The sequence below is a fragment of the Mobula birostris genome, chromosome 18 (genome assembly GCF_030028105.1).
Source record: "Mobula birostris isolate sMobBir1 chromosome 18, sMobBir1.hap1, whole genome shotgun sequence".
Taxonomy (NCBI): Eukaryota; Metazoa; Chordata; class Chondrichthyes; order Myliobatiformes; family Myliobatidae; genus Mobula; species Mobula birostris.
Genome location: NC_092387.1, coordinates 8879153 through 8894028, shown reverse-complemented (window position 1 = coordinate 8894028; position 14876 = coordinate 8879153). Strand labels below are relative to the sequence as shown.

Sequence of the window (14876 nt, the reverse complement as noted above, 5' to 3'; positions counted from 1 at the left end):
TATTCAGGCAAAAGAGTTCAATACTAAACTTAATGAAGGCTACAGGATATTGGCATAACACTGAAGGTTACAGGATATTGGAATAATAATGAACACTCTAAAAGTCAGTTTCTATGGAAAACTTTGATTCATATTACATTACATAAACTAAAGCAAGTAGATGCAATTTAAGTTGAAGGACATTTAGACTGTTATCAATCAACATAGTGAAAACATAATACAGAAATAAGCTAATTGGAGCATAGGAGCTTTTGTAAAATGGTCATCTGTTGGCTGAGCTAGAAAAGATATTTAGTCGTTTTAAAAAGATTCTTGACAGGTAAATGGGAAAAGACAATATCATGAAAGTCATATAGTTTTCTTCCCTTTGTGCCAAACCACTGAAGTAAAACTAATTCGATTCAAACTTAAATCATTTTTAAATAGCACAGATAATAAATGGTTCGACAATAACCCTGGTATTTTTCACTCCTGTAAAAAATATCACTTAATCACCAGAATGTTGAGAACAGGACCTGCATTTCCTGAGCAGTGCTCATTTGCTCAGTAAGCCAAAATTTTCTATTTCATTATCTTTCACCTCTTCAACATTTAAACCTATAATTAGTTCAGCAAAGGGTGTCTTTTGGCAGCTTTAACCCATTCCCTTCACTAAATTTTTGATGCATTATAACTTGTAGACTTTTTTCAATGAATTGCCACTGTTCATGGAGACACAAGGTATAATTCAGATATTTTTGGAGGGAAATTAGGCCACCTGGTGCAATGAGATTATTAACATCTCCCTATAGGGCAGCAACCAAATAGTCACTGAAATTTTGATGAAGATTATATAACATAGCCAAAAAAAATTTATTTTAAATTAAATGAGAAATAAAATTCACCTCAGCTCACTTCCACAGGGTAGACAGCAATGGGACAACTTGATGCCATATGCAAATCTCACTCCACTATTTAAATGCATCTTCCTCACTACAAGCAGATACCTCAAGATGCAACATAACAAATCTTGGGGCTATGGTTTGAAATACATCTATCCAGGGTGAAAGCAGCAGAATGAACAGCCATGATCTAAATTTCAGTCTAAATTAAAATCGGATAGACGTCTGGCTCCTGGAATTGGATTATTGAAACTTAAGCAACTGCTGGACTGTGATACTGGTTTGTTTTCCAGAATGAAAACCAATTTAATGTTAAAGATCAAATTCATTTTTTGTATTACTACTCAGTATTAATTCAACATTCAGGGCCTCAGGTTTACTGTTGTCCTTAGAAGCTTTCAAACTATAGCTACCCACTGCTTCACTATCAACACAGATAGAATATTGCCCAGAATATCAGGGTTCACATCCACACAGATCACAACAATAAGACTCTAAGATACAGGAGCAGAATTAGGCCATTTGGTCTATCAAGCCTGCTCCACCATTTCACAATGGCTGATCCATTTTTTCTCTCAGCCCCCAATCTCCTGCCTTCTCTATGTATTCCTTTATGCCAAAACCAATCACAAATCTATCAACTTCTGACTTAAATATATGTAAAGACTTGGTCTCCACAGCTGCCTGTGGCAAAAAAATTCCACAGATTCACCACTCACTGGCTGAAGAAATTCATCCTCATCTCAGTTCTAAAAGGATGCCCCTTTATTCTGCTGTGTCCTTTGGTCCTAGACTCTCCCACCATAGGAAGCATCCTCTCCACATTATATTATCAATAGGTTTCAATGAGGTCACCCCTCATTCTTCTGAATTCTAGTGAATACAAGCCCAGAGACATCAAACTCTCTTCATATGACAAGCCATTCAATCATGGAATAGTTTTCGATAACTTCCTTTGAACTCTTCCCCAGATAAGGGGCCCCAAAAACTGTTCACAATACTCCAAGAGACACCTCACCAGTGCTTTATAAAGCCCGAACATTATAGCCTCACCTTTATATTCTGGACCTCTTGAAATGAATGCCAACATCGCATTTGCCTTCCTTACCACCAACTCAACCTGCAGATTAACCTTTAGGGAATCCTGCACAAGGACTCCCAAATCCCCTTACAACTCAGATTTTTGAATTTTCTCTCCATTTAGAAAATAATCTACCCTTTTATTTCTTCTACGACTATACACTTCGTGACACTGTATTCTATCTGCCACTTCTTTGCCCATTCTTCTAATCCAAGTCCTTTTATAGCCTCCACTGCCTCAAAACTACCTGCCTCCCACCTACTTTGCATCCACAAATTTTGCAACAAACCCATTCATTGTCCAAGTCTTTGACAAACAACACAAAAAGAAGTGGTCCCAACATAGACCATTGTGGAATACCAGTCACTGGCATCCAACCAGAAAAGGCTCCTTTTATTCCCATTCTTTGTCTCCTGCTAATCAGCTACTGCTTTATCCATGTGAGTATCTTTCCTGTAATACCAAGGACTCCTACCTTGTTAAGCCTCATGTGGCATCTTATCAAAGGTCTTCTGAAAATCCAAGTATACAACATCCACCTGTTTTTTTTTAAATATTTATCCTGCTTGTTATTTCTTCCGAGAATTCCAATAGATTTGTCAGCCAAGGTTTTCCCTTGAGGAAAGCATGCTGACTACAGCCTATTTTATTGTGTGCCTTCAAGTACCCTGAAACCACATCCTTAATCAACTCCAAATCTTCCCAATCACTGAGGTTAGAATAATTGGCCATTAATTTCCTTTCTTCTGCCTCCCTCCCTTCTTAAAGAGTGGAGTGACATTTGCAACTTTCTAGTCTTCCAGAACCATTCCAAAATCTAATGATCCTTTAAAGTTCATTACTAATGCCTTCATAATCTCTTCAGCCACCTCTTTCAGAACCCTGGGGTGTAGATCATCTGGTCCAGGTGACTTATCGACCTTTAGGTCTTTCAGTTTCCTAAGATTCTCCCTAGCAATGGCAACTTCACACATGGCTGACTCCTGAAACTCTTGAACTTCCAGCATACAAGGGTCGCCTACAGTGAAGTCCGATGCAAAATACTTGATCAGTTCATCCATCATTTCCTTGTCCCCCATTACAACTTCACCAACTTCATTTTCCAGTGGTCCAAAATCCATTCTCGCTTCTCTTTTACACTTCATGCATCTGAAGAATAGCCATGAATAAAATGGACATTTTTGTAAGACAACAGAAATAGCATTGAAAATGATCATTCACTCCAGGTTTCATTCCACAGTCACCACTTACTCATATCCACACTACACCAGAATATGTCGGTCCTAGATCGGCCTCTATAGCTACCAGAAGGCCACCAACAGACAACCCTCTTAGGAGAGCATCTCATTCAATCCGTGTGATTGCAATACTATTCCATGTCACAAGTTAAATCTATCAAGGCTAAATTGAATTAGTTGAAGATGCACATCCACCGTTAGTTATTTTTTAATCTTGTAGGAAACGCAGTCTGGGCCGTTCCATGCCCAGACTACATCTCAGTAAATCAGATCACTTGGCTGTCCTTCTGCTACCTGCATACAGGCAGAGGGTAAAGAGCAAAGCTCCATTGATTAGGACATCAAAAAGTTGGTCAAGGGAGGCAGAAGAGCGCCTGTGGGATTGTTTCCAGTCGGTGGACTGGGCCGTGTTCAAGTTCTCATTTGTGGATCTGAATGAATACACCATGGTTATGATGGACTTTATTAAAACAATAGTAAACAAGTGTGCCCTCACAAAATCATTGAGTCTTCTCCTACCCGAAGCCCTGGATGAACCATGAGATCTGCAATCTGCTGAGGGCCAGATCAGAGGCAATGAAGTCTGGAAACCAAGAAAATACAAGAGGTCCAGGTCCAATCACTGGAAACCCATGGGTGAAGTGACAATTCCAGACTCAACTTTAATCAGCGAAGGCTGCACAACAGTTGTGGGAAGGCATGAATACTATCACCTCTTATAAAGCTAAATCAAGCGACATAGGCAGCAACAGAGCTTTGCTTCCAGATCAAAGCCTTCTATGCTTGCTCTGATTGTCAAAACATGGAAGAGCCATCACAAACTCTCACAGAAATTTCATTCTCTGAGGCTGACATGCAAGCAACCTTCAGAGGGGCGATCTCACAAAAAACATCCGGTCCAGATGGGGAACCTAGCCAAGTACTAAACATCTGCGTTGATCAACCAGCTGGAGTGTTCACCAATATCTTTAACCTTTCTCTTTGGCAGTCTGAGGTATCCACTTCAAGTAGGCTCTAATTATACAGGTGCCCAAGAAGAATGTGGTAACCTGCCTCAATAACTATCATCCAGTAGCACTTATATCCACAGTGATGAAGTGTTTTGAGAGGGTGGTGATGAAACACATCTGTCTGAGAAGCAACTTGGATCTGCTCCAATTCTCCTACCGGATCACCAGGTCCATAGCAGATGCCATCTCACTAGCTCTTCACTCAACCTTAGAACATTTAGGCAGCAAAGGTGCATACATCAGGATGATCTTTATCGATCACAGCTCAGCATTCAATACCATCATCCCCTCAAAAACTAATCAATAAGTTTCATGAACTTGGCATCAATACCTCCTTGTACAATTAAATCCTCCACTTTCTCACTTGCAGACCCCAGTCAGTTTGGACTGGCAACAACATCTCTTCCATGATCTCCATCAGTACAGGTGCCCCACAAGGCTATGTGCTTAGTCCTCTGCTCTACTCATTTACACTTATGACTTTGTGGCTAAGCACAATGCCATAATTAAGTTTGCCAATGACACCACTCATGTAGGCCGTATCAAAGGTGGTAACGAATCAGCATATAGGATGGAGATTGAAAATCTGGCTAAGTGGTGCCATAACAACAACCTCTTAATGTCAGCAAGACCAACGAGTTGATTATTGATTTCATGAGGAAGAAACCAGAGGTCCATGAGCTAATCCTCATTAGAGGTACAGAGGGTCAGCAACTTTGAATTCCTCTGTGTTACTATTTTGGAGGACCCATCTTGGGCCCAGCCGGCAAGTATAATAATGAAGAAAGCATGGCAGCACTTCTAGTTCCTTAAGAATTGCAAAAATTCAGCAGGACATCTAAAACTCTGACAAACTTCTATCGATGTGCAGTAGAGAGTGTATTGACTGGCTGCATCAGAGCCTGGTACAGAAACACCAATACCTTTGAACGAAAAATCCTACAAAAAGTAGTGGATACGGCCCAGTCCATCATGAGTAAAGCACATCCACACAAAACATTGTAGCAGGAAAGCAGCATCCAACATTAGGGACCCACCACATGCTCTCTTCTCACTGGTTCCATCAGGAAGGTGGTACAGAAGCCTCAGGACTCACACCATCAGGTTCAGGGATAGTTATTACTCCTCAACCATCAGGTTCTTGAACCAAAGAGGATAACTTTACTCAACTTCTCTTCATTGAAATGTTCCCACAACCTATGAACCCACTTTCAAGGACTCTTCATCTCATGTTCTCGATATTCACTATTTCTTTCTTTTTGTATTTGTACAGTTTGTGTCTTCTGCACGCTGGCTGAATGTCCAAGCTGGTGTTGTCTTTCATTGATTCTATTACATTTATTATTTTATTATGGATTTATGGTTACTGTTCTAATATGGCCCACAAAGAAATGAATCTCAGGTAATCAGAAAGAACACAACAGACCCTGATCAAAATAGTTAAGCATTTTCAGCATGCTTCTTAATGTCCAACACTAATACACTGCAGGGTATTCCTACTATACACTAACAAAATATATACTAATATACAGTTCACCTTTATGCTATTTGAATTTAGGAATTTTAAGAGTGAAGATAACCAATCACAGAAAATGCTTTTCATAATAGATTGACTAATGAAACCAAGTTTGTCCTTGAAAGAGAAGGAGCAAATTATGAAGATACAAATGGGCTACAAAAGATATAAACAAGTTATGCAAGTGGACAGATGTGGTAAAAAGGGATGAAAAGTAGAGAAAGGATTTATTTAAATGGTGAGATATTAAACAGCAAGGAAATGCATAGGGATCTGTGTGTACTAGTTATATATATAGGCATCCATTAGTCTCATGAGACCATGGATTTGCGCCTTGGAAGGTTTCCAGAGCGCAGGCCTGGGCAGGGTTGTATGAAAGACTGGCAGTTGCCCATGTTGCAAGTCTCCCCTCTCCACACCACCGATGTTGTCCAGGGGAAGGGCACTAGGTCCGATACAGCTTGGTACTGGTGCCGTCACAGAGCAATGTGTGGTTAAGAGCCTTGCTCAAGGACACAACACGCTGCCTCAGTTGAGGCTCGAACTAGCAACCTTCAGATCACTAGACCAACGCCTTAACCACTTGGCCACGCGCCAACACAAGTGTACTAGTTAAGACTCACAAAAGGCTAATATGCAAGTACAGTGAGTAATTATTAAGCTAGTAGAATATTACTGTTCATTGTGATGGAGGGACTACGAAAGGGAACTTAAGTTTTACATATTTAGGACATCTGGTACAATATTTTCTTTTTATTTAATGGAAGACACAAATGCTGGAAGCATGTCAGAGAAGGTTTACCAGTCTGATACCTAGGATAGGTTGGGTACTTCAGTTTACAGTACACCAGTGGTAGCAAGTACAGCCCCATGGCATCACCTGCTATATTCCCTAAACTTCCACATACAGGTTTACTTTGAATTTCTATTGAATATATTGGTGATCAGCTTATTAGTTATGCCAAATAGTTCTGGGTTTCAACATAAGTGGAAAAACATTATTTCATGCATGCCAAGGTGGAACATTTCAGAATCATTGATAGGGGCATCCTGAGACACAAAAGTATATAAAAAGGAAACCAGTAGATAAATAGACCATTAAACCATAAGATAAAGGAGCAGAATTAGGCCATTTGGCCCATCAAGTCTTCTTCACCATTTCATCATGGCTGATCCAATTTTCCTCTCAGCCCCAATCTCTTGCCTTCTACCATATCCCTTCATGCCCTGACCAATCAAGAATCAATCAACCTCTGCCTTAAATATAAAGACTTGGCTTCCACAGCTGCCTGTGGCAAAGAATTCCACAGATTCGTCACTCTCTAGCTAAAGAAATTCCTCATCTCTGTTCTATTCTGAGGCTGTGCCCCCTGGTCTTAAGACTTTCCCACTATAGGAAACATCCTCCCCACATCACTCTATCATGGCCTTTCACCATTCAATAGGTTTCAATAAGGTAACCCCTCATTCTTCTGAATTCCAGCAAATACAGGCCCAGAGCTATCAAACGCTCTCCATATGCCATACTGCACATCACATATTCAGTCACAGCACTGCGAGGAGTCACTCAAAAAGTAAGGAAAACAAGTTAATAATCATTCAGGAGTCAGTAACTCAGAATGTTGCAAAAACTGAAAGCCAAGCAAATTGTACACCTATGAACTGCATGTGACTAAGTAGTTATTTGCCTGACGCATTTGCAATAATACCAGCCTTCGTTTAATCCGGTGTTATTTACTTACCTATATTTTTTTGCTACAAGTCAGAAGTTTGACTAATCTTTTGCTCCTAGGGCTAGCCACAAATAACCTTGTATCTAAAAGAGGGATTAGCTAACTAGTTATTGTGAGGCTGTTCCAGATATAGCTGGGAAGAAGTAAATCCATCTTCCTGATATTTAACCAGATTAGAACTACCTTTCCTACAACTCTCAAGATAAAAATAGGTGTTTCTGAGCTCTCTACAGGATTTACTTGTTTCTACCTCTTTATTTGTTTCTCTCTCTATGATTTCTATCTCTTCCTGACAAATATAAATGAAGTCTCTTGTGCTTGACATTTCCTGATCTTAAAGATCTCCATTAGGTCAACCTTCAAACTTTACCTTTCTCGTGCAAAAAAAGCAAAAGCTTCCAGTCAGGTATACCCTCCCAGTTCTACTACATCCCATTTCCCCTCACCTAGATTCACTCTATAAAACTTAAGAGGTCACACAATCAATCAACCCCAGAACCAATCATAAATTACAAAAGAAAGCATTAAATTGTTGACAGTTGAACAAGATGTTTATGGGATGGGAAAAGGTGGTGGCAGAGAGTTATTAAGGAATATACAAGGCCAATTTCATTCTCTTTGATTTACTACTTTATTCTAATCAGTGGAAATGAAAAATATCAAATTCTGGAAAGAAATTAATGGAACAGTATACAAGAGCAATTGAAAAAAGCTGCATTCTGCTTCAGAGTTGGCCAGGGATTTCAAGTTTGAGAAAACAGAAACCAAAATTATATCCCATTTGCAATGGTTACCAGCAATTGTTGAAATTGAGCGCATTTAGGTTTAAGTAAATAGACCACAGAAGCAGCACTGAGTGACAGTCAACATAATTTTATTTGTTCACATTGCTGGCCAATGCCATCCTTTATTGTTCATCCCATTGTCCTTGAACTGAATCATGTAGAATACCAGGACAGCCAGATATCCCCCTCCCAAACCAAATGAGTTTATACAACAATCCTGTGGTTTCATAACTACCTTTTTTTAAATTTCCAGATTTATTGACTCATTTGAATTTAAATAATCCAATTGCTCTGATAGGATTTAAGCTTATATTTCTGCATCTATGGCACAGATTCTTCTTTGTTGGTCCAGTAACTTGTCCATTAATCAAAATCAGCTCATAAACTACTCTAAGAGCACAGACAAACACGAGGAAATCTGCAGATGCTGGAAATTCAAGCAAGAAATTAAAAGCACAGGAGTCAGATTTCCTGGAGTTCAGATGACAAATTGAACACTTGGCTATAATAAAAAAGGATTTTCCTTAAAGCAACATTAAGAATCAAATCATCAATAGCTCGCCATGCAAGCACTACATAAAGAAATGCATCAGAGAATAGCTACTGAGGGATAAACTATCTGATCTTTGCTCAAGTAACAAACCGCTCCACTCAGGTCTCAGTGACTGGTGAGGAGGAAAGACAGGCTATGGTTCCTTGCATTCCTCAATATAACTGCTGAAATGAGCAGCATAGACATCAGAGGAAAGCTAGCACTGGGGTCAGTTTTACATCACTCCCTGTGAGACCAACATGCTGACATGTGTATATAATAGAATACAACAGCATTTGTAAACACGTGCCCAGCAACTTTGCACCAGCAATGCAGCCTTATATTTCCATCTTACACAATGTTCATCTATAAAAAAAATTTACAATCTAAGGCATCCATCAACAAATGCCAATCAGCAGTGAAGTAATAATGCCGAGAACATTTGACACAAACAAAATATAGAAGTTATTAATTACTAATGTAGCTCAATTTCTACAATTGTCAAATAGCACATTCAATCTTTGCTGTGTTATACACACAAATTCACAGTATATCATTATGTCACGAAACAATGATTGAACAAGGATGCACAATTTCTAATACGACTTGGACAAATACTGAAATTTATGGCAGGGACAGCAGCTCTCAGCCTAGAATGCACAAAATGGGCAAAGGAACACCTCAATTTATAATGAGGTCCTGTCAAATATAAAATAGGTCCCTGGTACACTTGCATCTGGGATAAGTTATCTGAACTCCATTGTGCAATCATAAGGCAAGGACAAATTATGTTCAGCATCCATTGAAAGTTTGAGGAGGTTGCCAGGGTAAGGCTGCATGGAAAAATAAACCAGTGTCACTGATGTGACAGAGTAATGTTTGATTGAGCCAAATAGCCTGCCACTGGTTTCATTGCTCATAGTTGCAGATAAAGAGCAAATCAGTAAACACATAGATGCAGATCCACATAAAAGTAAGGTACTGTAACTTTGCAAGAGAAAACAAGAAAATGCATTTCAAGAAGGCATAAATATATTAATAAAACAGGCACACCACTATTTAAAAAGCACGAAATCCAATCTCGCAAAACAATGCACCTAGCTATGTATAGCAGCATTTAATGGAAGGGACTTAATGAAGGGTCTCAGTCGGAGATGTTGGCTGTTTATTCACAAAGCCAGAGCTGGCTTTGCTCTGATGTACACACTACCTATTTTAGCAGTTACATTGGTGAATGCCAAGGAACCATAGCCTGTTTTTCCTCCTCACCAGTCACTGAGACCTGAGTGGAGCATATCAGATAGTTTATCCCTTAGTAGCTAGTCTTTGATGCATTTCTTTATGCAGTGTCTGCATAGCAAGCTATTGCTTTGATTCCTAATGTTGCTTTAAGGAAAATGAAAATGCTTTTTTATTTTAGCCAAGGGTTCAATTTGTCATCCGAAATCCAGGAAGTCTGACTTCCTGTACTTTTAAAGTAGTTTATGATCTGCATTTATGTAATGGACAAGTACTGCACCAGCAAAGCAGAAATGTGAACTTAAAGCCCACCAGAGCCACTAGACAATTTGAATTCAACTGAGTAAATAAATCTGAAACTTTAAATAAGAATTGGTGTTATGAAAGCTCTGGATTGTTGTAAAACTCATCCGGTTCAGTTTGGGCAGGGAAGGAAATCTGCCTGTCCTGCTGAGGTCCTCCAGCATTTTGTATATATTGGCCGTAATTGGCCAACTTTCTTTGAACATGAAAGGTTAATACATGTAAATAAAGCATTTCCTCCCACAAAACCTTTCTCCAAAAACCTTTAAAAAGATGTACCTCAAGTACAACCAATTCAATAAAATTACATAATTATAAGCAATATTACTTTCAATGCAAAACTAATCTCCTACATTCCACTAAACATTTTCTTAATTTGATAAAGTGAGCATTTTACTGCATAAATGGGGTTAAGCAATATATTTGTTATATTATTAACAGAAAAGATTAAAAGTGGGTAAAGTTAATAGCAATACAGTCACTTACCGAGTCTGAATCATTTTCATCATCGTAAAGGTCAAGGTCTTCTGCCTTCATGTTTGATTCCAGATTGTCAATTTCATCCTCGTCGGAAGAAACAAAGAATTTAGGAGCCGAGTGATCCCCCTCAAAAGAGGTGGGGGTTGTCATGACAACCTGCTTGACCTTTCATCACGGATATTAGTCATAGTTTAAAAAAAAGCAAAAGCGAGACAGCAAGAAAGAGAGAGAGAGATAACTAAACTTCCCATAGTACTAATTCCAGCCTTGGTATCATCGCTATTCCAGTGATTTGCTGAGTTTACAATCTGTCCTTAGAGCACAGTCCAGGTCTTGAATACACGTAGTAGTTCAGCTCAACCGCAACTTGCATAGGTGGAGCCTAACTAGAAATCGCTTAATGCAAAGTTTTTTCCTGCACCCTCCATAGAGCTCCTCTTCATCCCAATAGTAACTGCAGAAGAAAGGAAACAGAAATAGAAACAAAAAAATGAATTATTTTAAGTGCAAGTTATCAAAATTATATTTTATTTGTCTCCAGTCCTTAATATCACATTTTTACTTGCATCAGTTCCTTAAATAGAAATTTTCAAACTTTCAGCATTAAAGAACGTGCCAGTCTAGCTAAAATTATATCATGATTCCTTTATAGCTGTGTAAAGTTTTTCCATTACACTTTATGACTTAGAAAATATAACAGCCCACACTGTCAACACCATTGTTGTTGGCTGAATCGAAGATGGTAACAAATCAACAAATAGGATGGAGACTGGACATCTGACTGAGTGGTGTCACAAGAACCTTTCACTCAATGTCAGCAAGACCAAGGAGATGATGACTGACTTTAGGATGAAACCAGAGGTCCATGGGCTAGTCCTCATAAGCGGATCAGAGGTGGAGAGGGTCAGCAACCTTAAAATTCCTCAGTGTTATCATTTCAGAGGATCTGTCCTGGGTCCAGCATGTAAGTGTAATTACAAAGAAAGCATGGCAATAGCTCTCCTTTCTTAGAAGTTTGCAAAGATTCAGCATGTCATCTAAAATTCTGATAAAATTCTATAGATGTGTGGTAGAGAGTATACTGACTGGTTGCATCACAGCCTGGTATGGAAACACCAATGCCCTTGAATGGAAGTCCCTACAAAAAGTAGTGGATATGGCCCAGTTCATTATGGGTGAAGTCTCCTCACCAGTGAGCATATCTACACAGAGTGATGTTGCAGGAAGACAGCATCCATCATCAAGGACCCCCACCATTCATGCCATGCTTTCTTCTCGCTGCTGCTATCAAGAAGCTGGTACAGTAGCCTCAGGACCCACTCCATTGGGAACAGTTATTACCCTTCAACCATCAGACTCTTGAACCACAAGAAATAACTTTACTCAACCCATCACTGAACTGTTCCTACACCTATGGACTCACTTTCAAGGATTCTTCATCTGATGTTCCCAATATTTATTTATTTTTCTCTTTCTTTTTGCATTTGCACAGTTTGTTATCTTTTGCACATTGATTGTCTGTCCTGTTGGGTGTGGTCTTTCATTGATTCTACTGTTTCTTGTATTTATTGTGGTTGTTTGCAAGAAAATGAATCTCAGGGTTGTACAGTGTATGGTGACCCATACATGTACTTTGATAATAAATTTACCTTGCACTTTGAGAATGTAGAAACAGCCCAATACTTGTGCAAATTCAGCATGGAGTGGAGATCAATTGTACCTTGTATTCAATCGCTCAATGCTGCTCTTTGGAATTGCTACACAATCCACTGAAAAGACTCACACCCATTTTTATCGACAATTGGAAAGTACACAACAGCAAGGGATAGAACACTAACTTTATCCTCACCAATATGTAGAACTCAGTGTCAGAGTACAGAACTCAGCACAAGTGGAAATTATCGAAATTATAATGGCAGTGTAGTCACAGGAGTCAACTAATAACGAATATTTGAAATTTGGTTGTTCCTTGGAATGATGAAATCGCAATGACATTCTCTCGCTTCCTTACTTGTTCCAATGTTGGTTTATCAATCCCATCACTATTACTGGAAAGGTTATACAAGAGCCTGAAGACCCACACTCAATGATTTAGGAACAACTTCTTTCCTACTGTCATTAAATTTCTGAACAATCCATGAACATTTCTTCATTATTGTTTCTTTTTTGCACTACTTATTTTGTAATTTATAGCAATTTTCTGTCCTTGCACCGCACTACTGCTGCAAAACAACAAATTTCATAACGTAAGTAGGTGATAATAAATCAAATTCGAATTAATTTCCTCCATGGTTTAGATTGCTATGATAATGTCAACTGGTGAGAAATAAGGATACTCCTATTTCAATGGTTTACATCCATTAGGAACTTAACTACTTCAGTCATGCCCATACAGCCTTTCATCATGTTAATATGAAGTGCAATTGAAACTAGACTCCAGAGACATCAAGACAGCAAGTGTTAAATGCTGATCGTTACCACACCCAGATCTCTCCAACACCATTCATTTCAACAATGTTATAAGTTACAATTGAAAACATACATATTGACCAACATTCCAGTGTAATATTTGTCAGTAATGCAACAGAGACGACTGCCAGGTGTTCGTTTGCTAAGGTATCCCAGAGCCTAAGTGTAGCTAGTATTATAAAACAGCAAATAGTGAGGCCTCCGTTGGTCGGTGTCGACCATGGATGTTGCGACCTAGCTGTCCACGTTGATAGGCAAGCCACGGCAGTACGATATGGAAAGCAAGTTGTTGCCTATGCAGCAGCTCCCCCTCTCCATGAGTTGATGAATTCAAAGAAATGGCAGAGATTGATAAAGTTTGGCATCAGTGGCATTGCAGGAGTGTTACCAGAGAGCACTAAACTCAACGTAGGACTGCCTCAGAGACTCCAGCTCGGTATTTTTCCCTTCTGGGTTTACTCCCAAAGCCTTTCCCAAGGCAGCAAAGATTTGAGACCAGTTTTCTGTCTCCTAAATAAGCCATCAACCACAGCTGAGAAGACCATCTGCTCAGAATCACTGGTTTTAAGGCACCAGTAACCCACTTCTGCCTCTTCTGTCAATTAGAGACGGTTCTGCCAAGCTGAGTAACTAAGCCTACATCCACACTAGACCAGATCATTTTGAAAACACCGGTTTCACGTAAAAACGACAGGCGTCCACACTAGGCGTTTTTGAAAATACCTCTGTCCACATTAAAACGGATATTTGGGCGAATCTCCTCCTGCTGGGCATGCGCAGGACACATCTACAGAAAACAAGCGAAGAGGAAACGGTACACTTCGTGCGAGTTTGTCCAGTTACAGACTAGAAAAACTTTAAAGGAAATTACCAAATGAAAGACTTGGTGCATGTTTGTCCAGTTAAGGCCGATTTATACTTCTGCATCAAGTCGACGCCGTAACCTACGCAAGTGGCCTACGTGCGTTGCGAGCATTTATACTTGTGCACTGGTGTGTCTGCATCGCTCTGCAATTCGGGCACATCGCGCATGCGCACACACCTGCCCGTGAAAGGCTTCATAGTCATGGTGTTCTTTCTCGGGGTATACAAGCTTAAAGTGAGTGTCTTTTTTCATTAAAGTGAGTGTCTTTTTTCATTAAAGCAAAATATGTCCTCCATAATTTTGGAGGTCTGTAAGGCTTTATGGAAAGCATTGAAGCCAAAGTTCCTTCCCTGCCCTTCAGTCGCCCAATGGGAAGCTACTGCAGCGTAGGAAGAAATGCGATGCTACCAAGCGGACCAATCACAGTTGTTGTGGTTTGCGTTGCCGCGACACGTAGTTACATTTTGGGAGAGGTGCACGTCAGGCTATGGCATAGGGATCCGCGTAGGCTCTGCGTAGGGTTCGTGGCTACGCTGTACCTACGGTGTCGATTTGACGCAGAAGTATAAATCAGCCTTTACAGACCAGAAAAACTTAAAAAGAAATTGCCAAGCGAAAGACTTGGTGCATGTTTGTCCAAAAACATTTCCTACAGCCATAGACTCTTCACTGATGAAAGGGACGACAGCTACAACTAAATGCAATAAAGCTTGTTACTGGGCAGAAGTGAAATTTGCTGTTACC

The 14876-nt window shown here is 39.6% G+C and overlaps 1 protein-coding gene across 5 annotated transcripts in view; it reads right to left on the bottom strand.

The window, feature by feature from the left end:
- ppip5k1a (diphosphoinositol pentakisphosphate kinase 1a) overlaps nt 1-14876 on the bottom strand; it is a 237048-nt gene that overhangs the window by 191446 nt on the left and 30726 nt on the right. For all 5 annotated transcript variants that reach the window (XR_011889605.1, XM_072282170.1, XM_072282171.1 and 2 more), the window contains exon 2: nt 10805-11252. Coding sequence is in view for 4 of the 5 variants with exons in the window: in XM_072282170.1 (XP_072138271.1) it covers nt 10805-10948 (144 nt within the window). In the remaining variant the exon portion in view is untranslated. The remainder of the gene's footprint in view (nt 1-10804; nt 11253-14876) is intronic.